Genomic DNA, 20,781 nt, shown 5'->3' on the forward strand with positions numbered 1-20,781 from the left:
GTTCCACAGCAAGATAAACAGATTAGCAAGATGAGATGAAGAAATGGGAGTCTCTGGTTCTCTGATTCCAATTCATTTTGGGCACCTAGGTGCATCCCTGCTATTAAATTCTGTAAGATACTTCTATATTCTTTCAATTGATCCCTATTGTTAATCTAATTGGAGTCAGGATACTAATCACCAGCTTTTTGCTTCGAAGTAACAGAAGCTAAGGCAATGTGAGTTTGATTGTGGACATCTTTCTCTTTGCTTCCCAGTCTGGTTCTGTATAACTTAACTGCAAGGCATAAAAGAAAGGGATCAGATATAATATACGTCTTTTTTCAACTGGACACCACTATGGAAGTGTGCTCTGGGATGAGATGGTTAATAGAATATAGGTCATGTCATGATCTTCCCTTTCAGAAAGTCTTAAAGTGAATAACCAGTGTATATTGAAAGAAAAAGATTTCAAATGTAAAAGATACATATATTTGACTCTGGTACATTTGAAAATCTTAATAAAACATAATTTCCTAGTACTGTTGATAACAAGTTGTTATATCTGAGTCTTACTATTTCCTTGCTATTGATGGAGGATACAATGTTAACTCAAAGATAGTAAAGATTAAAGAAATGATTGATAGAAACCACATACACAACATCTGACATATTGTCTGTACTTAAAAATACACCAAATAAATTTCTAATTCCATACTTTTAAGGAGTAGTTCAAGGCACTATTGAAAGTGTATTCCTTTGTAGGTTAACACTCATGTGATAGCTGTTCCAAACAATCTGCTTAACAACTTGGCATCCATACCTTTTGCCAGTACTAAACTTATTTGCCTACCTAGAATGTGTTCTATTTCTGAATACCAGTGAAGTAGGAATCAGCTTCTAAAAACCTGGTAGTGATGCACTGAATTCCCAAAGAGTATGAAAATGAAACTCCTCCTCAACGTAAAAACAAATCAATATCATGAGGTGGTTAAATGCATTTGATAAGATTTCTATTTTGAAAAGTCACACTTTTGTTTCCCTATAAGCAACCCAAAGAACTGTTGTTTTCCTATAAGCAACCCAAACAACTACGTTCATCAAATACAGGAATATTAGAATGTGATGTAGAGCAACAAAGGCATAGTTCAACCTGCACTCAAAACAGTAATTTCTCCCCAGCATTTCCCTCAGAAGTCTGCCCTGCTTTGTGTTTCATTCACACTGGTATTCCCTGAAACTAACTGGGACCCACTGTTGGTGCTCAGATATTGAATTACATATTTCCAAAGTGGACTAGTTTCCTGCCATGGCTACCCCCAAACAGGAAATCCCGTGCTTCTCCTAATAGATCAGCTATGACCCATGTCCTCTCACACTAATCAATATATACCATTTAACTAGTGCCTAGGACCCACAAAGAGTCTCAGTGTTGAGATCTTGAGAGATTAAAATACATCCTGCTTGAAAAATGGGAGACTGGACTTCCTGTAGGGAGTCCAAGAATTCTCCCTGTCTCTCTGCAGGACTATTTCCCCCTTTCAGTCTTTTGCCTCAAGGCTCATTGCACCCCTTGTTTCTCTGCTAGTAGAATAAGGATGGGCAAAGCTTATACCTGCCTTGCAGTAAATGATCTTACCTAGATGGAGGAGATATCCTAGACATTCAAGGGAGTGGCACAGACACTCTTCTCTGCATGACCCCCTGCTTCCTCCTTTTCTGGGCCACTTTTGTGATTATCTATTGAATCATGTTTTTTTTTTTTTTCAACAGAATTATAATTAAATACCATATAGTTGTTCACACCCCTAGGACACAAAAGCTTACTTTTGTTTTGATTCTAGGCATATGAATTAAAGTTCCCTCATTTAAATATTTACACACACACACACACACACACACACACACAGTGCTAGGCTGGGCTAAAATTGTGAACCAGACAAATAAGGTTCTTGTCTTCATGGCGTTCTTAGAAAGGAAGTATAAGCAGTTATCCTAGAGAAAAGGGTTTTCAAATACTTAAGAGTCAAGATTCTTGCCTGGTCTTAAAATCAGACAATTTGAAATAAACAATGTGTTTAACCTTGTACTTCTCACAGGTAATCATAGCCCCCAAATCAGCTTATAAAAGTAAAAAAAACAACAACAAAAAAACTCTTCCCAAAACAGCATGTTAACAATGAAGTCATTCCACTACTCAATTTACTCTACTTTTAAATGATTTTATCAGCTAAAAATCCTTTTTCTAAGAGACTTTCAGGATTAGTCCTAATAAAACCATTGTAAAAGAACAATACTGGTTTGTTTCCTAGCTTCTTCTGCTAAGCATCCATGGACATAACTGGAAGAACTTCCTAAAAATTGATTTCTCAAGTTTATAAACAATTCCCCAGGGAGTCTCCCTATACAAAGACATATGGTCCCTTTAATGTAGGTCAGCTCTATCCTTTGCCAAGACCAGGTCTGTGACTTACCAGTTCATTCCTCTCCAAGCAGGGAACCAAGCAGGGAATGGAAACTTCTCCCCTTCTGCTAATGCTTGAGGAGTGACTTAGAAGCATAGTGGGCAGAATGAGTTTATTTCTCCATTTTAGCCTATTTTACTTCTTCCATATGTGAACAACCAACACAATTAAAGTAGAAAGACAATATTTACTCTTCTTTATTACAGGAATTACTTTGCTTCTGCCTATACCTGACCTGGTAATTATTTTGCGGCCCAATCCTGACTCAACAGTCACTACTTTCAAGCTTCCACTACCTCAGAAGTTGTTTTCCACAGCACCATGGAGACAGTGTTGATGTACACATCAGAGCCCCTTGCAACAGGCAAGGCCAATGGTTTCCACATGCTTGCCTTGCAATTTATCTCCAGGCACAAGCATTCCCACATCATACTCTTAATCCCTGTAATGTATTATTTTTGGCACATATAACCATCACTCTAAGGTCAACAGCCCAGATACATAGTTTTACTTCCCTTTCATTATAACGTATGGCTCCTAAGTTGGCTTTTCATGCCCTTTCCTTCTTCTGTCATAGATTTAGAGAAGAGAAAGGCAGACTATTATGTAGTTACCAGATCCATGAAGAGTCCCTTGGTGACAAAAAGATCCAAACTTTAGCCCAACTAGCTTGTGCGTGAGCCTTCTTTCCAGTGCATCTGTTTTAAATTTTTCTTATTATTTCCATTCTCTACCCTGATGTCACAGTCCCCATTCTAATCCAAACAATAACACATACAATAGATGCACAACATATCACGGTGGCCCAGAATCTGCCATTGGCAAGAGACCTTTCTGTCTAACTGGCTGAGATTATCAGGAGAGGCTCTATGAAACAAAGGCACTGCTGTACGGATGCTGGCTCTAAGCAGGCAAGGCAGGAAGGCTACTGCAGGCAAAATCCATGGCCTGCCTTTCTCCATGCCTGAGAAAGGAAAAATACAGGATGGATCTGAGATCTTCAAAACAACCCTGTGAGGTAGGAGAGTCTGCAATTTCTATACCCACTTTTCCATTGAGGACGCCTAAAACCCTTCCAACACTGGGATGTTTCAGACCCAACTGTAATGAATGATATGCAGACAGGTGACCTGAGAAGCAAGTCTGTCCATCTTGTTTCATTTGAATTTGGGAAATACTTTATAAGCTTTACAATCTTTTTTCAACCGTTTCGTGAGAAGTAATTTACTGCATTTAAGGCCACTTCAGTTTTTTCATCCTTAAAATGAACACAAGAACAAAGCTCACAGGTTTTCTGATCCTGACGCTTGGAGGAAAGGCAGGACCAGGACACAGATCTCCTTAGGTCTGAGACAGAGTGACTTTCCCGGCTTATGCTCAGAGAGGGGTTATGCATATAGGGGTGGCCTGTGCAATGCTGCTAGGCACTTCTCTAGTTAGGGGGTCAGAGAGTTGGGGTCAAATATGGGTTACTCAGTAGCAGGAAACCTCAGGCAAAGCATCCTCTACTAGTATCAGCACAGCAACCAGCTCTGGACATGAACAAGTATCTTTTGGCTTTTTGGCAAACCCTATGCAAAGGGTTTCCTGTAGGTTGGATCAACTTCATCATCCTTGCTGACTTAATTATGGCACCTACAGGGACTGGGGAAGAGGAACATGAGCTACAGAAAGAACAGAGTCCTGACTCTCACAGCAACACGTTACCTTACAACTGCTCAGATCCTTGCTCTTAGCCCTGTCATGCTTCCCTCACTGGGGTGCCATCCTCATTTGACTGCACCTCAGCTTTTTTATATGAGTAGGTTAGTGAGAGACCTTGGCCCAGTAGCAACAGACTACTGGGTCAGGCAGAGGGCTCCCTGGATCTTAGACTCAGCATAGTTCAAGGGGATCCTTGGTGGTGGTGGACCCTCCAAAAGCAGGTGACACTCCAAGGCCTCTGGCTAAGATGGTGGCCCTCTTAGTCCTCCCCGTCTAGGGAGCAGATGGCCAGAGGAGCCGTGTTGTTCGCTCCAATGCTGTAGCAAGGACTAAAGTAGGGCAGGAGGCGCCCGGGGAAGGGATAGTGGGGGAAAGTGAAAATATGGGAGCCATTGTCAGTCACATTGTAGAAAGAGATATCATGGGCCTCATAATCCAGGAAGACCCCCACCCGGCGGGGAGGGACAGGCAAGGACAGGAGTGGGTATTCATCGGTGCCTGCTCGGTACTCATTTCCCTTCCGCAGCCTGATCACCCAGAATCCATAGTGGGGGGATAAATAGACCACCTCCTTCCGGTCTACATTTTCCTTACACACTCCCAAGCCCCATTCCGACCTGTCTCCCACTTCCACCTCCCAGTAGTGCCGGCCTGAGGAGATGCATTGGCTTCCCAGGACGATATTGTAGCGGTAAAATCTCTCAGGATTGTCAGGCAGTTTCTGCTTTGTGTCTCCATAGCGCACGCATTTTCTGTCCTCAGACACAATGAGACGAGAATAGGCGGTGTCTGGATCCAGGCGCACGTCAGCTGGGAATAAAGATCCTGGTTGGAGACACTGACATGCAGCAGAGGGTGTGGGCATGGTCTGATAAACACAGCCACAGGTTTCTCAGAGACGAGCAGGACGGGGGAGAGCGGGGGCATCCAGAAGGCACTCAACCATTTTCATTCTCTAGGAGGGGTCCCTCCCACTGCCCACCATAACCTCTCCTAGCATTCGTTACCTGCATAGGTCTTCAAAATCTCTCTTAGCCCCAGCACACGACAGTCTGTCTTTAGCTCCAGGGAGACTGGTTCTGGCCTCCGCAGACTCCAAGACTTGCTCCTGGCAGAGAAAAGGTAAACTTTGGGGCCAGAAGTCCTGCTTTGCTATATGGGCCTTCCTTACTATAGGAAAGACAGGCTTGGCCAGAGATAGTCAGTGGGGTGCCCCTCCCCAGCAACACCAGGCAAAGCAGAGATGTGATTATTTGACTGAGCCTGAACGGTTTGTGGCACAGAGAGAACCCTGGCATCCCCGTGCTGGGGGGAGAGGCAGATGTGCATTTGGCACTGGGAAAGGAAGCAGTGTGCCACAAAGGAGGAAGGCGGATACTCAGGCTGGAGCACAACTGGAGACATCTGTGGTCTTAGTTCCTTTTTTGGGCAATCCACCTGAGACTGCGTAATTTATAACTTTGTCTGAAATTCTTAACACTTGAAATGAACTTGACTGAGTACGAAGGAAAAAGAATGAGGAACAAAGCTTCTTTAGCAAATATAATGAAAGATGATGCTTATGAACCACTCTTCTGTGGGTACTGGGTCTATGTTCCTTTCCCACTTCTGCCTCTGGCCTGGGCCCATTATCCCCTAATAGGGCTGCTTAGGGGCTCCAAGGATGGAACATACCTGTTTAAGACTTCCTGAATACCCTAGAAGGAAGGACAAAAAAAGCAGCATATGAGTATGTTATTCCTCAGATGGACCAGACAGCAATGAGCTCTGGGAGGGGGTTTCTCTGAGGGAAAGGGAGGTAGAGAGCAAGGCTGGACTTCTTAACTTCAGGCTCCACCTTGGTTCCCAGGCCAGAGGGTAGGGGTGGGTATTATGCCAGAGCTGCCCAAGTGCTGTCCCACCTACCAGGCGACAAGAGGCCATGCCAGGGGTAGAGCAGCAGCATAGTGGAGGGGGCAGTATATGGGATCCACGTCTGCTGGGCACAGTGCTGACAGGTCCCACGGAAGACTAGCTAATCCTCTCCTAGAGCCCCACACCATCTTCAGTTCTCTTTTAGAGTGCCCAGAAAAATCCGCCACTCACCTGCAGCATCCAGCGGACAGGCCTCTGAGACCTCTCTTCCAGTTCTGCAATCATCCTCCAAAGCACCTGGCTCTGCTGGACGAGCTCATTATGATTCTGCTCCAGTTTTTGCACAGTCTCTGCCTCTTCCTGCTCTAGGCTGGCCAGAGCTGCGGCTGCTTCCACCTCCAGCCGCCGACCTGGAGGCTGTGTTTTTTTTAGTAATCGCCGGTATTTCTCAAACTCCCACATGATACTCTGCTTTCGGGTTTCCACCTGTATCTGGAGGGCCAGGCAGGACCAGAAATCAGCACTGATTCTGGTAGAACGCCTCAGGACTGAGGGTACTGGCACATGCATATACACACACACACTCTGGAATGTGTGGGTGCCATGTATCAGGCACTGCAGAAGCCACAAGAAAGGAGACTGTTTTACCTACCTCTCTGTTCCCAGAGCTCCAGCACATGCTTCTGGGTCCCTATCACTACTCTTACTGGGCCTAGTTGGGCCTAGAATATTATTTTGGTACTATGTGCTCTAGACTATTTTCTAGTCTCAAAATAATATATTCCATTTTCAGAATAATGACCAGAGGGATTGTGCTTAAGCCTCTAAGACAGTGTAACTTAACTACAATGTGAGCTTCACTCCTTACTGATACCCTATCAGTTCACTATGCTTTCTTAGGCAGGCAGAGTGTTACCCTCTGTGGATCAAACATTCTTGTCCTCAAATTTATTACAGGGATGATTTTCTAATATTTTAATAACTTTTAGTAAAAATGCTCTACCTGGGGAAAGTGAAACAGAAACCAGGCTTTACTAAGCATTATATAATTCTTACCACTGTGAACTAACAACACATACCTGAGTCACATGGTTTTCCTTTCTCACATACGCAGACATAAACCCAGAGATTATCCCTTTATCACTCCCAAGAAACTGGAATTGGGAGGGTACATAGCCTGCCTACGGTAGAGCATGCTGGTTGGAGACCCCAGGCTCTCTGACTTCAACGCCACATTCTGCCTCACAGAGACAAGGAAGAAGCGACCACAGGCCAGCTCCCGGACAACACAGTGACCATCCAGCCTTCCTTCCCCAGGTGGCAACCTGCCTTCCAGGTGGCAGTTCGTTTCCTCTCACCAACTTCCAGCTTCCAGGCCTCATCTTGCTCTTTCCTCAGATGCTCCAGAGCCTCGTGGAGTTTCCACTGAAAGAAGTAAAAACCTTGTGAGGACACATCAGGCAGCCCAGGTTGATGATGAGGCTTCCTAGTGTTGGCAGGTGATCGGAAAATAAGCATCCTTTGGGCAATGGGCCAGAATGAATGTTACAGGGGGAGTGATTCCTGCCCCTGACGTCCAGGGCAGTTTTCCAACCCACAATCCTGTCAACTCCTACAGTTTCTAAGTTTCTGTGAAGTATAAGAAAAGGTCCATCTCCAACCTTAGACATTCCTATCCATGCTTATTTTTATCCGTATCTCCTTTGTTATCTCAAAGCATCTTAAAACCTTATTATTCAAAGTGTGGTCCAAGAGGGTTAGCAGTAACCACATTACCACAGAGCTTGCCAGAAATGCAGAACCCCAGCCTCACCCCAGGACTACTGAATTAGAACCTGAATTCTAGCAATATTTTCAGGTGGATTGCATGCAAATTATAGGAAAGAAGCACTATCCTAAAATACTGCAACAGTAGTATATTGTTGGAAATCATAAAGTGTTCTGATAAAAATATTAACCATTTTATTAAAGATTTACCAGGTGCCATATGTGGCTTCAGCACTAAACTTACATTTAGTACTCATGACCCTTTAAGTATTATCCCTATTTTATAGATAAGAAAACTCAGGCTTAGTGAGTGAACTACCCAGTCATTCAGCTAATAAATGGTCGGGCTGGGATTTAACCTAGTTCTCTAACTGCTACGCCTATATTTCATTGCCTCCCTGTTTTAAAACTCAAAGTAAAATGAGTGAGTAAATACTTGTAATTTTTTAGAAATTATTCATGCATAGAAAAACACCTGATTCAGGGGATTTGTCATGCACTCTTAGCTTCTAACCTTAACTTCAGGAAAGAAAATTAAGACCAGTACTAGATCAATAGATCACAGTCACTGGAATAATGAATCTGATAAAGACATGTCAGCGTGGACATCTGGAAGTGGATGAAGGTAACAACAGAAACAGAGTAGCAGGTGTGACAGAAATGGCCCCTGCCCCCAAAAAAAGAAAGGGTAGGGAGAGGAGAAAGAACACTGGCTGAAGAGAAAGACCTGAGTCCTGGCCCTTGATCTTCCTTTACTTAATTTAACTTAAAGTCAGAGGCATCTTACGAAGTTAGATTATTCCCATTTAATCCTAAATAATTCAGCCACAGTCCCTTCCAGCTCTAAAATCAATTATCATGCCCTCAAATTTCTAAGCTTCAGTTTTGTTGATAAAAGAGGGAATTGAAGTGACTGCCAAATGACTATTGGTGGTAGAGTGAGGAGTCTGTGGGTTCTGCAGGTTGCAGCCTTGACTATCTCATGCCCAAATTCCTCCAAGGCATTTGGGGGAGCTAACTCAAATTGGCCTCCTTCAAATTCTTGGCATTGAAAGCATGCTTGAATTAGGCATTAGCCATGCTAGGATCAGGGAAGGGGTGTGGACATGGGAGATTCCCATGCAAGGAGAGGTGTGGCTAAATTGCATCAGGGCCCCAGGATCTGCTGGTGGGAGGAGCCAAAGGAATCAGCTTTCATTTAGTCTCTGGGGTCAAGTTCTAGATCTGGAGATAGCCAAGAATGGGGAAGGGAGAGACTGGGATGCCTGGCCTCCCATCTCCCACCTTATATTCCCAGGTGACATCCTCCATGGGTACGACACTGTGGGCCTCATGCTCAGGAGACTGGCTGCAGGCCTCACAAACGATCAGTCCATCCTCTTTGCAGAACATCTTTAGCTGTTCCTTATGGAGCTCACACACATCACCCTTCAGTCCCATTCCTGGATGCAGCCCCAGCAGACGAACTTTTTCTACAACATTGGCCAGCTGCCAATTGGGTCGCAGGTTCCTTGGCTGGACCGGAGCCCGGCAGAGGGGACAGGTGTAACCCCAGTTCTGGGATTCTCCTGGGACCTCCCACAGTCCAGAGAGACAGCCATGGCAGAAGCTGTGGCCACAGTCGATGCTCACAGGCTCCCTCAGGAAGGTCATGCAGATAGGACAGGCCACTTCTTCCACCATGGCTTCCACCAATGCTGCAGGATCCATGGCTCCTTCTCACTCTGTCCTCAGACAGCCAGGTAGAAGTAGTCAAGGCTGAGAAGAAGAAAAAGAAGAAAGAAAGAAGATAAAAATGTTCTTATGTTAAAGAGCACAGAGATCAGCAAAAGGGAGAATTAGTGACTGAGGAAAAAAAACAAAACCCAACAACCCAACAACTTCCTCCTTTGGGTCCTTTATTGACCTTGGTTAACGTAAGTGGTGGCCTTCCCAACTGAAGTTCCGACTGGGTCACATTACCCATACCACTGTAGAGACATCTGGGGATGCCTAAGTGAGTGGATATTGGGAGTTTTCCATTTTCATTCATTTGGACATCTCTGAATCTCCTCTGAGTTTACTCAACAGACCATTTCCACCCTACTTCAATCACACTCTCCAAATCAGTATTGTTTCTCTTGAGCTTGGGAAAGGTCCCACAAAATGTGGTGTTTTAGTATTCAAAATAAGGCCAGAAATACCCCTAGCCTTATTCTCTAGTATGTTTATATGTATATATATTTCAAGGTGCAGAAGAGGTAATACGCTGGAAGACCATTGCCTATATGCGGTTTGTTCTCCTGTGTTGCACACTTGAGTATAAATATAAAATATATGTAAATTTCTCCACAGCCTCTAAACCCCTGCCCATTTCTCTAGCACTAGCATTCACTAAGTTGCCAAGACACTCTCCTTCACCTTCAGTGATATGTTTAGAAGCAGAGATGAAACAACACCCAATGGAAGGTAAAAACACAGCTCATTTGATGATAGTCAAACCCATATTGATGGAAGTCACTACCTCAGCAAGAAACCTGAGATTTCTGTCTGGACCAGATATGAGATATGGAACTTGAATGATCAATGGCAGGCTCTTGGCTCAGTAGACAGTATTTCTTTGTTTACTATCCAAGTTTGTGCTACTGGCTAGAATCTATAAAGGGAAGAACCCTGTAGCTTAGTCATGGCTGTATCCTCCACACTTAAACGGTACCTGCCATGCTGCTGCTGTTGAATAAACAAACTAGCCAGACAGGAAATAGCTCCTAGACCTAAAATCTTTTTATAATTTGTTAGGTAACTGACAGCATATACAGTAAAAATAATAGCAAACACTCCTCAAGCACTTACACTGTGTGCCAGGCAATATTCTGAGCCCTTTACACAGATTAACTCAGTTTATTTCACAACTCTAAATCAAAACCATTATTCTATTATTTTCATTTTACAGATGCTTGGTCCTGGGGCCCACCATTCTATCTTGGGCAAATTACTTAACCTCTCTACCTTTGAGGTAGAATAAAAATTCAAGAGAGAGAAACTGGGTGCCTGGGTGGCTCAACTGGTTAAGCCTTTGGCTCATGTCACCTCAGGGTCCTCAGGGATCAAGTCCTGCATCAGGCACCCTGTTTAGCAGGAAGTCTGCTTCTTCTTCTCCCCCTCCCCCCTGCTTGTGTGCACTCTCTCTCTCCTAATAAGATCTTTTTTAAAAAAGAGAGAGAGTGAATTCACTGTGATTTAGGGTAGTCCAGTAGAAGAACCTGGAGTAGTATGCAGATTTTGCAGGACTCTCTGTAACAGGCTAGCAGCAGGCCACACCTTCTCATTGGACTCCGTGCCTCCTGACTGTCCACCTCCCACTATCACTGCCAAAATGCAGGACCCAGTATCCTCAAACCTAGTTTTGTGAAATCCCTAACCTATGGAGGTCCTCTCCTGGTTCCCCACCATCAGTCCAATAGGGAAGCTCTCTCTTTAACCCTGAAACAGCAATTGTGCCCAGTTAAGCAAAGAGAGAAACTTTCACTTTCTTACAGACCCCCATGTCCATTTATCCTACCTCACTTGGGTCCCTGCTGTTTTCACAGCTTGGAATGACTTCTCCATGATCCTACTCTTAACATCATCTGATACGCCCACGTTTATCATCTTACTTTCCACCCCGGAAACTTGACAAGGATAGGGATATTCTCTTACTTTGTTCCCCACTATATCCCCAACATAAAGGAGAGTGCTTCAAATACAAACATTTTTTGAATATGAAAGAATTAAGTGTAAACGTTGAGGTCTGATAGTAGGTTGGGAGTGGAAATATCACCATCCAGTGGGGCACTAAGAGCTGCCACCTAAGGGTGACACGAGAAGTTGAGATCTATGATTTAAAGCCACAAAGATCAACAGGAGAACACCAACAGAAATTGAAAATTGAGATGGTGGCAGTAGGAAGGTGAGGTAAAGAAATATCAAAACGATACATCAAGAAATGAGGCAAAAGCATATTTTAGATTTCTGAGTCATAAAGATTTAAATGTGAAGAAGTTCAAAGTGGTGGCCTCCGCAAGAAGGACTTAGGGTCACGTAGCTACTTTTGCTCTTCCATATAACACCGGCTTTATTGATTTAGTTTTTATTACACATGAATTGCTTTGACAAAATTTTAATTATTAAACGTTTGATTGCTTCGACCTTGCCTTTACCAGGGTGGGGAGCCAGTATGAGAAACACATTTCAGGGCGGGAACCAGAGCATGGAAAAGCCTGGGGAGGAGAGGCCAGAGTGAAGCGAGGGGCGAGGGCGGCCGTGACCCGCGGGGAGTTCTGGAGCGGAGGGGGATGGTGACCTCCCGGCCACCAGAAGGCGGAGCAGGGCCCGCGGACCGCCGGACAGCCGACGGGTGCGGACGGAAGAAAGTGAGCCTGCAGGACTTCCGACTTTAGAACAGGCACAGCTGTCCACCCACCTCCCTCCTCAGCCGGGTCTAGCGCGCCGTGGCGGAAAGCGAACGTGGAGACTCCCGGTTGCCACCGCCGAGCGCTCCCGCCGGCACAAGCGCCCGGTCAAGCCACCGCAGCACTTACCGCCCGTGGGAGATGAAGGCCCCAAAACGCCCGGTTCCTCTGCTCCCGCAGGGCTCCCAGGCCCCGCCCACAGGTCCGGAGCCAATGAGCGGCGGGCAGGGCCCGTTCGCCGGAGCGCACGCCGCCGGCGTCTTTGTGGGAACAGCCAATCACAGACAGGGGTCCAGACAACTCTGGCCAATCGGAGATAGGGTCTCGGCGTGCCGGTGTTTTTTCTCTGCTACGTCGTTTTTTCTGGCTCCTTCCACTCGGAGTCATTTAAACTGTGAAGGGGTCAGGAGTCATTCCCACGTTAGTGGGAGGAGTGTCGGCTCCCGAACGAGACCGCTGGAGCCCAGCCTTAGCAGAGGCCCCGCTGACTCTCGACCCACGGAACACACTCAGTCTCACGCTTCTGCTCTGACGACAGAGCGAGCCTTGTTCCTTCCAGGTAATAGCACCGGAGACCTAACGCTACTCCTTTCCCAGTTTTCTGTGTTAAACTCAGCAGCCTATGAGCTCAGTCGCGTCTGGTTCTGTGACCCCAATTTAGCGCGGGGCTGAGCGCTCAAGTGCAGTTTCTTGTAAGATGAGCGACCTCTCCTGGCTCCAACTGCAGATACTGGGTTCTTAGTGAAAAACAAAACAAAAAAACACGCCCCCCCCCCCCCAAGCCCTCCTCCGTTTTCCTGGCAAACTCTTGTCCTTTGATATTTAAGCAGGCAGCTTCTTATTATTGCCACAATCCACTTTAAAGTTAGAAACAGAAATGGGGGTTAAGGAGTGCACTTTTCTTTCTTTCTTTTTTTTTTTTTTTTAAAGATTTATTTATTTGACAGAGAGAAATCACAAGTAGACAGAGAGGCAGCCAGAGAGAGAGAGAGGGAAGCAGGCTCCCTGCCGAGCAGAGTCCGACGCGGGACTCGATCCCAGGACCCTGAGATCATGACCCGAGCGGAAGGCAGCGGCTTAATCCACTGAGCCACCCAGGCGCCCCAGGAGTGCACTTTTCTGATGAGCATCCCGTGCTGTATGGAACGGTTGAATCACTGTCTGATACCTGAAGCAATAACATTGTATGCTAACTAACTGGAAGTGAAATGAAAACCTAAAAAAAAATGATAAAAAAAAAAAAAAGAAACATTCTGGGATCTGGTAGAGTCGAAGTGGAATCCCTGGTTATAAATTGTCATTATTATTACTATTTTGTAAATTTTAAATGACTGCCGCCCCCCCCCCCCCCCCGCACCCAGAGACATAGAGTTGGTCACGTGCACACACAAACTGCTACTTAAGGCAGTGATTTGGGTTTTTCTTGGCACTTACAGCACCTGTCCTTCTCCTGATATTTAGGTGTTTACGGAATAAGCAAATAAGGGCATATGTAGTGTGGACATGGAATAGAACCAGGAAATGCTGCAACTGAAGCCCAGTTCCAGATGATTTCATTGTTGGGACTCCTTGGATCCTCATGCCAATGTCCGGACTCAGACCATAGTTAAAATTCTGAAGAGTGAGGACCAGAAAACTCCTGAAACAAATGGGGCCATGAGCAAAAAAACAAAAAAGAAGAGGTAACTGATGTCTCAGTTGGATCATCTTATTCACCAGGATGTGGACAAATTGCTGCCATAACAGAAGAGTCAGTGGGTTGAGTTAACCAAGCCACTTTAAACATTTATTGAGCACCAGCTTTTTGTAACATTTTGTACTGGGTGCTGGTATAACTAAGAGCCACATAGTCTCTGTTCTTCAGGAGCTAGGAATCAAGTTGGTTGTATTTTGAACATTCTGTGAAGTTAAAATAGTTAATGGGGAGATCATTTTCATTTGTAACTTGCAATTGTCCATGACCATGACTGACTCTCAAGGGCCCAGGCAAAGCGGCACCTTAGGGTTGCTGGGGGAGAGGGCTTGTGTTCACCAAGGGAAGGCTGGACAGAGAGCTTTTGAAGGCCTATCAGCCCATCACCCCTCCAGAGAAGCTGTCCTTCCCAACCTCACTCAGGGTGCCTTGTTTGCTGTGAAAGGCAGACATGTGTTTGCAGGCGAGTCTCTATTGCAGAGATATTCCATGGCTGTAAGTGCAGACCACAACCCTCTGCCTGAATCCAGCACAGACCAGTACAACAAGGTGAGTGGCTACCTGTGAGATGTTGTCTGTGCTGTGGGTGAGGAATGTTACCATAAAAGAAGTAAAGACTGAGAACTGACTGGGGGGCAAGGAGGAAGGTGAGGGCATTGAGGAAGTGGGTAGGAAGGGGTAGGAAGCCAGTGCAAACCCTGGGGCCTCAATAAGCTTCATGCAGACTTAGGCTTGAACTTCAGAAGAGAGCTGCCCATGATAGTGGCACAGAAGTCAGAAGAAAACCTGTGAGGGGTGGAGGCTAAGTGGAGGCTAAGAGGAGTGCACCCCAGACAATGGTTAGTTGCCCCACTCTACGTCAAAAGTCTCTTTCTGGACCTTTTATATAGAATAAAGCCTCCTGTTCTTCCAGTATTCTAGATTGTCTTTGGTTTCCAGAAAGCAAGGCTGATACTTCTTCAGAGTCCCAAGGAGGGGAAGTTAGGTCCTCTTCCCGCATCCCCTCAGTGTTAGCCCAAGCTAAGAGAGAAGTCCCGGCTCAGAGTAGCAAAGCCGCAGACCTTTGTTAATACTCTCACTTAGGCAGGGAAAGAGCTTAGAAGCTAAAACCTAGAGTTCTGTCTAGAGGACATGGGGAGCCTTTCTGGAAGTGTTCCTGAGTCACTGAAGGCCTCTGAAACTGACTGAGGAATCATTGAGAGTGTATATTAGTTATCCCAAGATACTGAGAACAGGGAGTAGAGAGAAGGGAGCAGCTCTAGAGGCAAAGGAAAGGAGCAATAGTATGAAGAAGACCTACTTCAATGTGAGATGCCACGGCTGGGAATATAGGAGTATGGATGTGTGTGTGAGATGTTCTCAAAAATAAATATGTATTTCTATTTTTTTATTTATAGTTACTGAAATATGTTTATATCTTTGTTGTCTATATATGAGAATATAACTATATATTACAATGGCAACTGTTAATATAATATATACAAATGGCAAGGTGTTTGGATGGTTGGCTGAAGAACGAGCCAGACAAATACTGTTCTTGGTTTTGATATCAGTGTTGTGTTGGATTACAAAAAAGAAGAAATAGCTTTACATTCATTGTATTGGTATTTATTTAGATTTCTTTCAACTTTAATTTGTTTTAGTAAGTTATTATCTTCAAAATGTCAGTGTTAACATAATTTATGAGTGTGTAATTATACAAAGTTGTGATATTATGGTTTATAATAAGAAATACATATTTGGTCTTCTTCCCTGCATTTGGCACAGAGCTCCTGAAACCCTTGGAGTTTTGTGTGTAATGAGAGCCTTAAAGGTGTCTTTTATTATGTTAATGAGAAGACTTTTGGACCTCACTGAAGGATTGAGGGGGGCTTGTAGCCAGGAGAACTCATGTTATGATTAGAGGGTTGTGACTTTTAGTCATACCCTCCCCACTACCTCTGATATCCAGGGGAGGAGAAACGGGTTGGAGGTTGAATCAGTCACCAATGGCCAATGATTTGATCACTTGTGCCTACATAATGAAGCTTCCATAAAAATCCAAGAGGACAGGGTTGGAAGAGCTTCTGGTTTGGTAACTGTGGAGGTCCTGGGAGAGTGGCAAGCCTAGAAAGGTCGTGGGGGCTCTGCACGCCTTCCTGTACCTTGCCCTCTGCATCTCTTTCACATGGCTCTTCCTGAGTTATATGCTTTAATAATAAACCAGTAATCTAGTAATGGTTCCCTAAGTTTTGTGAGCTGCTCTAGCAAATTAATTGAACCCAAAGAGGAATCTGTGGTTTATAGCCAGTAGGTAGAAGTACAGGTAACAATCTGTGTGTAGGTGGTGGTTGGGGGGCAGTCTTGTAGGACTGATCCCTTAACCTGTGGATCTGATGCTATTTTCAGGTAGACAGTGTCAGAATTGAGTTGAATTTTCACCCTGCTCATGTCTGGGAATTGATTGTTCCTGTGGAAAAACAACCCCCACTCCTTCAGAGGTTGAGATTGGGTCCAGCAATCTAAATTAAAATAACTTTTATTTTTCTCCATTTCTAGGCTTTTTCTTGATTATGATCTCTAATAGTATGTGCTTACCACTACTTTTTTTTCCTCCCAAGAGACTTATGTTTATTGCCAAATGTCTGTTTAATTTATGTTCATTCAAGGTACCTGTTAATTTATGGCTATTTTAACTTGCTTTTTTTCCTGATTTCATCCCTACTGTATTTTCCTTTTTTTTTTTTCCCTTTTGCTCATTCTCCTCCCCCCCTTTCTTCTTGCATTACTTTTTATTTATTGGGGAGTGTAAAGTTTTCTCTAAATTAAAATATGTCAGACTATATTTCATACATTTAATGATGTATTCATTGTCATTAAATAAACTGTAACTACAATTTTGAATTTAGTTTTCTCCAGAAATTGTTGAATTAGGTATTGTTTTTTTAAACTGAATATAGTTGACATACAATGTTACATTGATTTCATGTGTGTAACAGTTATTTGACAGGTCTTTATATTATGTTATGGTCACCATAAGTGAAGTTTTGTTTTTTTTAAAGGTTGTATTTATTTATTTGACAGAGACACACATAGCAAGAGAGGGAGCACAAGCAGGGGGAGTGGGAGAAGGAGAAGCAGACCTCCTACTGAGCAGGGAGCCCAATGTGGGGCTTGATACCAGGACCCTGGGAACATGACTTGAGCTGAAGGCAGATGCTTAATGACTGAGCCACGCAGGTGCCCCACAAGTGAAGTTTTAATTATATAAATAAAGCTGACCCTTGAACAACACAGGTTTGAACTGTGTGGGTTACTTATACACAGATTTTGTAAAGTACAGTAATGTAAATGTATTTTCTTTTCCTTATGATTTACTTATAATATTTCTTTTTTTTAGCTTACTTAATTGTAAGAATGAAGTATATAATACATATAACATACAAAATGTGTGTTAATTGACAGTTTATGTTATTAGCAAGGCTTCTAATTAACAGGAGGGTATTAGTAGTTAAATTTGCGGGGAGTCAAAAGCTAAATGTGGATTTTTTTTAAGATTTTATTTATTTATTTGGCAGACAGAAATCACAAGTAGGCATAGAGGCAGGCAGAGAGAGAGAGAGAGAGGAGGAAGCAGACTCCCTGCTGAGCAGAGAGCCCGATGTGGGGCTTGATCCCAGGACTTGGGGATCATGACTTGAGCCGAAGGCAGAGGCTTTAACTCACTAAGCCACCCAGGCGCCCCTAAATGTGAATTTTTGACTACAGAGTATATGTGGGGTGGCTAGTGCCCTTAACTTCCATATTATTCAAGGGCCACCTATAATTTTTTTAGACTGGCTCTTATTTTATGACCCCATGGCATAAAAATTTATTTTTAAAATGCCCTTACAACCTGTCTTTGGGAAAATATTTTATGGCCAACCATATACATATAGTATTATTCAGTAGGTTTTGGAAAAGGAAGTATATTTCTACAGTAGAAAAGATTAAATTGATAGAGTCTCTTTATTAGAGTGTGGTAGCGTTTAGAGGTATCTGGCCAAACTCATTGCCTTGGATGTGGATAGTGGAAGACTAAGTCAGGAGCTAGCCAGCAAAATGCTGACTAATAACAAGAGTTTAAAGTTCCAGGAATGTATTTTAATCAGAAAAAGGACTTACTAAGGAATATTAGGTAGCTCATGGATGATGCAGGCAGGAACACCATCAAATTACTCTGTAGGTCCACTCTGGTAGAGATGTCACTACTACTTCCATGGTGTGTGGTTAACTTGGATCTCACTCTCAAACATGGGCACTAGAAGCTGTCACTGTGATAGCTTCAAGTGACGTTAATCTGAGGGGAAGCAAACAGAAAACTGGAGGTTTTGGTGGTGTGCAACAGAGGAACATCGCTCAAGAAACTAAGCAAAACCAAGTGCCTCTGCTTTGTTCTGCTGGCTGTAGATTTTATGGAAAACCTTGTACAAAGGGCATGTGTTCAGTGTGCTCTAAAGGACATCCTCAAAGACGGAATAGCACTAATGGTAGAATAAGCCCACCCACAGCTTCTGTCAGTAGTCTGCCTCAATTTTTACCCATCCCAGTGCACGGATGGCAGTGTTACCTATGCTCAGTCTCTGCTAGAATCCACGTCTGCATCTGTGCAGCCAAGTGCTGTACCAAATCAGTCACCTTTATCATAATCTGCAGCATCTTCCCAGGTGGACAGTGCATCTGCGGACAAAGCAGTACCTGAAACAGAAGACCTACAAGCATCAGTGTCAGATATGGCAAGGCGACCATCTGAAGAGCAAAGTAAGGCTCTTGAAAAACCAAAACCAAAATATAATCACTGTTTCATGTATAGGAAGAAAGTGCAACTTACTGGGTTTCAATGCTGGTGTGGAAATGCTCAGTGGGGCGTACACCGTGACTCCAGTGTACACAGTTGCTCTTACAAAGCTGATGCTGTGGAGAAAACCAGAAAAGAACATCCAGTAGTTGTTGCTGAAAAGATCCAGAGGATTTCAACTTCTGCTGGAATACAAAATCCTTTGATCATCTGCAAACTAAAAATTGACTTAAGGTTTTTTCCCCCTGGTCATTAGGAATGTAGAGCAGTGTATCTTACATAGACATTTTAATCATGCATGTTATCAGAAGAATAGATGTTGTTTTTGTTTTAAAAATGACTCTTGACATTTATTTCCATTGCAGTTTCTGTGGCTAAAAAGACTTAAGTAAACTTTACAAGTATTATCCTTTAAAGATCATTTTAATTTTAGTTGAGTGTGGAATGCTTTTAAAAGAAACATGGAGAAATTTTGGAAGGCCATGATTTTTCCAGTATTAAACATGCATGCATTGATCTTGCTGTTTATTTTCTGGTTGTGTGTGTACATAGATTTTTTTCCACAACACAATCTCTGTTGATGGTGCCCCTTCAGGGCACAACTCGTTATGAATCACTGAACATATCTTCATCCTTATGGCTGCTTCTGGGTTTTCATTAACAGAGGTTCTACATGTATCTGTTACATGTGTCTTTTTTGGAGATGTGTCTGTTCATGTGTTCTGCTCATCTTTTGACTTGACTTTTTTTTTGGGGGGGGGTGTTGAGTCTGAGACATTCTTTATAGATCTTGGATATCAGTACTTTATCTGTAATATTAGTCAGCCATCAGAAAGGATGAATACCCAACTTTTGCATTAACATGGATGGGACAAGAGGAGATTATGCTAAGCAAAATATGTCAAGCTGAGAAAGTCAATTATCATACAGTTTCACTTATTAGCAGAACATAAAGACTAACATGGAGGACCTTAGGAGAAGGAAGGGAAAAATGAAGAGGGGAAAGTCAGAGGGGGAAACAAACTGAGGTTTTTTAAAAATTTTTAAATTTAATTTTATTATTATTTTTAAAGATTTCATTTATCTGAGAGAGAGAGAGAGAGCATGAGAGAGGGGAGGGTCAGAGGGAGAAGAAGACTCCCTGCTGAGCAGGGAGCACAATACAGGACTCAATCCCAGGACTCCAGGATCATGACCTGAGCCAAAGGCCGTCGCTTAAGCAACTGAGCCACCCAGGTGTCCCCAAACTGAAGGTTTTAGAGAGGAGGAGGGCAGGAGGATGGGTGAGCCTGGTGACAGGTGTTAAGGAGAGCATGTATTAGATGGAGCACTGGGTGTTATACACAAATAATGAATCATGGAACACTACATAAAAAACTAATGAGGTACTGTATGGTGAGTGACATAATAAAAAAAAGAAAAGTTAAAAAAAAAAACCCAAAGGTTCTACATATGTTAGCATATAGTTTCTTTGCACCCATTATTTATGTCTGAATCATTTGTCACAGGAGAGTATGTGCTGATAAGTTCTAAGTTTGTGCATTTTTAAATTTTTTTGAGTGGGGGAAGGAAAATCTGTATTCATTTCATTGCCAACTGCATGTTTCTTTCTGATTATGTTCATTGGCCTGTGTATATGCAATACGAAGAATGATCTGAATTAATTGTGCTGTATTTATGTTTATCCACCAGTCTTTGATTAGATAAAAGGGCAAACCACAAAAAAAGAAGCTGTCACGATAATCTCTACCTCTGCTTTCTCTAGAAGATGGAGTCGTCTTTTTTATTTTTATTTTTTAAAATTTTTAATTTTTTTATTAACATATAATGTATTATTAGCCCCAGGGGTACAGGTCTGTGAATCGCTAGGTTTACACACTTCACAGCACTCACCATAGCACATACCTTCCCCAATGTCCATAACCCAACAACTCTCTCCCTCCCCACCCCCTGAAACCCTCAGTTTGTTTTGTTAGATTATAGTTTATCTCCTTCCTGATCCCATCTTGTTTCATTTATTCCTTTCCTACCCCCCAATGCCCCCATGTTGCCTCTCAAATTCCTCATATCAGA

The 20,781-nt window shown here is 43.4% G+C and overlaps 1 protein-coding gene and 1 pseudogene across 3 annotated transcripts; one reads left to right on the plus strand and one right to left on the minus strand.

The window, feature by feature from the left end:
* Positions 1-448: 448 nt before the first annotated feature.
* TRIM68 (tripartite motif containing 68) lies at positions 449-12,405 on the minus strand. 2 transcript variants are annotated; one of them, XM_082749898.1, is made up of 7 exons: positions 12,329-12,405; positions 9,054-9,527; positions 7,332-7,427; positions 6,234-6,494; positions 5,823-5,845; positions 5,156-5,256; positions 449-4,958 (listed from the first exon to the last, which is right to left on the minus strand). In XM_082749898.1, the coding sequence occupies exons 2-7, from the start codon at positions 9,477-9,479 to the stop codon at positions 4,408-4,410; spliced, it is 1,458 nt and encodes a 485-aa protein (XP_082606024.1). In that variant the 5' UTR covers positions 9,480-9,527; positions 12,329-12,405; the 3' UTR covers positions 449-4,407. The 2 variants fall into 2 exon arrangements, with proteins under 2 accessions (XP_082606024.1, XP_082606025.1); XM_082749899.1 differs by having other exon boundaries at positions 6,234-6,488; positions 12,329-12,397.
* On the plus strand, positions 12,083-19,111 carry LOC309840285 (annotated as a pseudogene). The gene is made up of 3 exons: positions 12,083-12,160; positions 12,233-12,758; positions 18,176-19,111. The product of its transcript is annotated as an uncharacterized misc_RNA (transcript).
* Positions 19,112-20,781: the final 1,670 nt, after the last annotated feature.

Source organism: Mustela nivalis, assembly GCF_964662115.1.
Source record: "Mustela nivalis genome assembly, chromosome: 9".
Classification (NCBI taxonomy): domain Eukaryota; kingdom Metazoa; phylum Chordata; class Mammalia; order Carnivora; family Mustelidae; genus Mustela; species Mustela nivalis.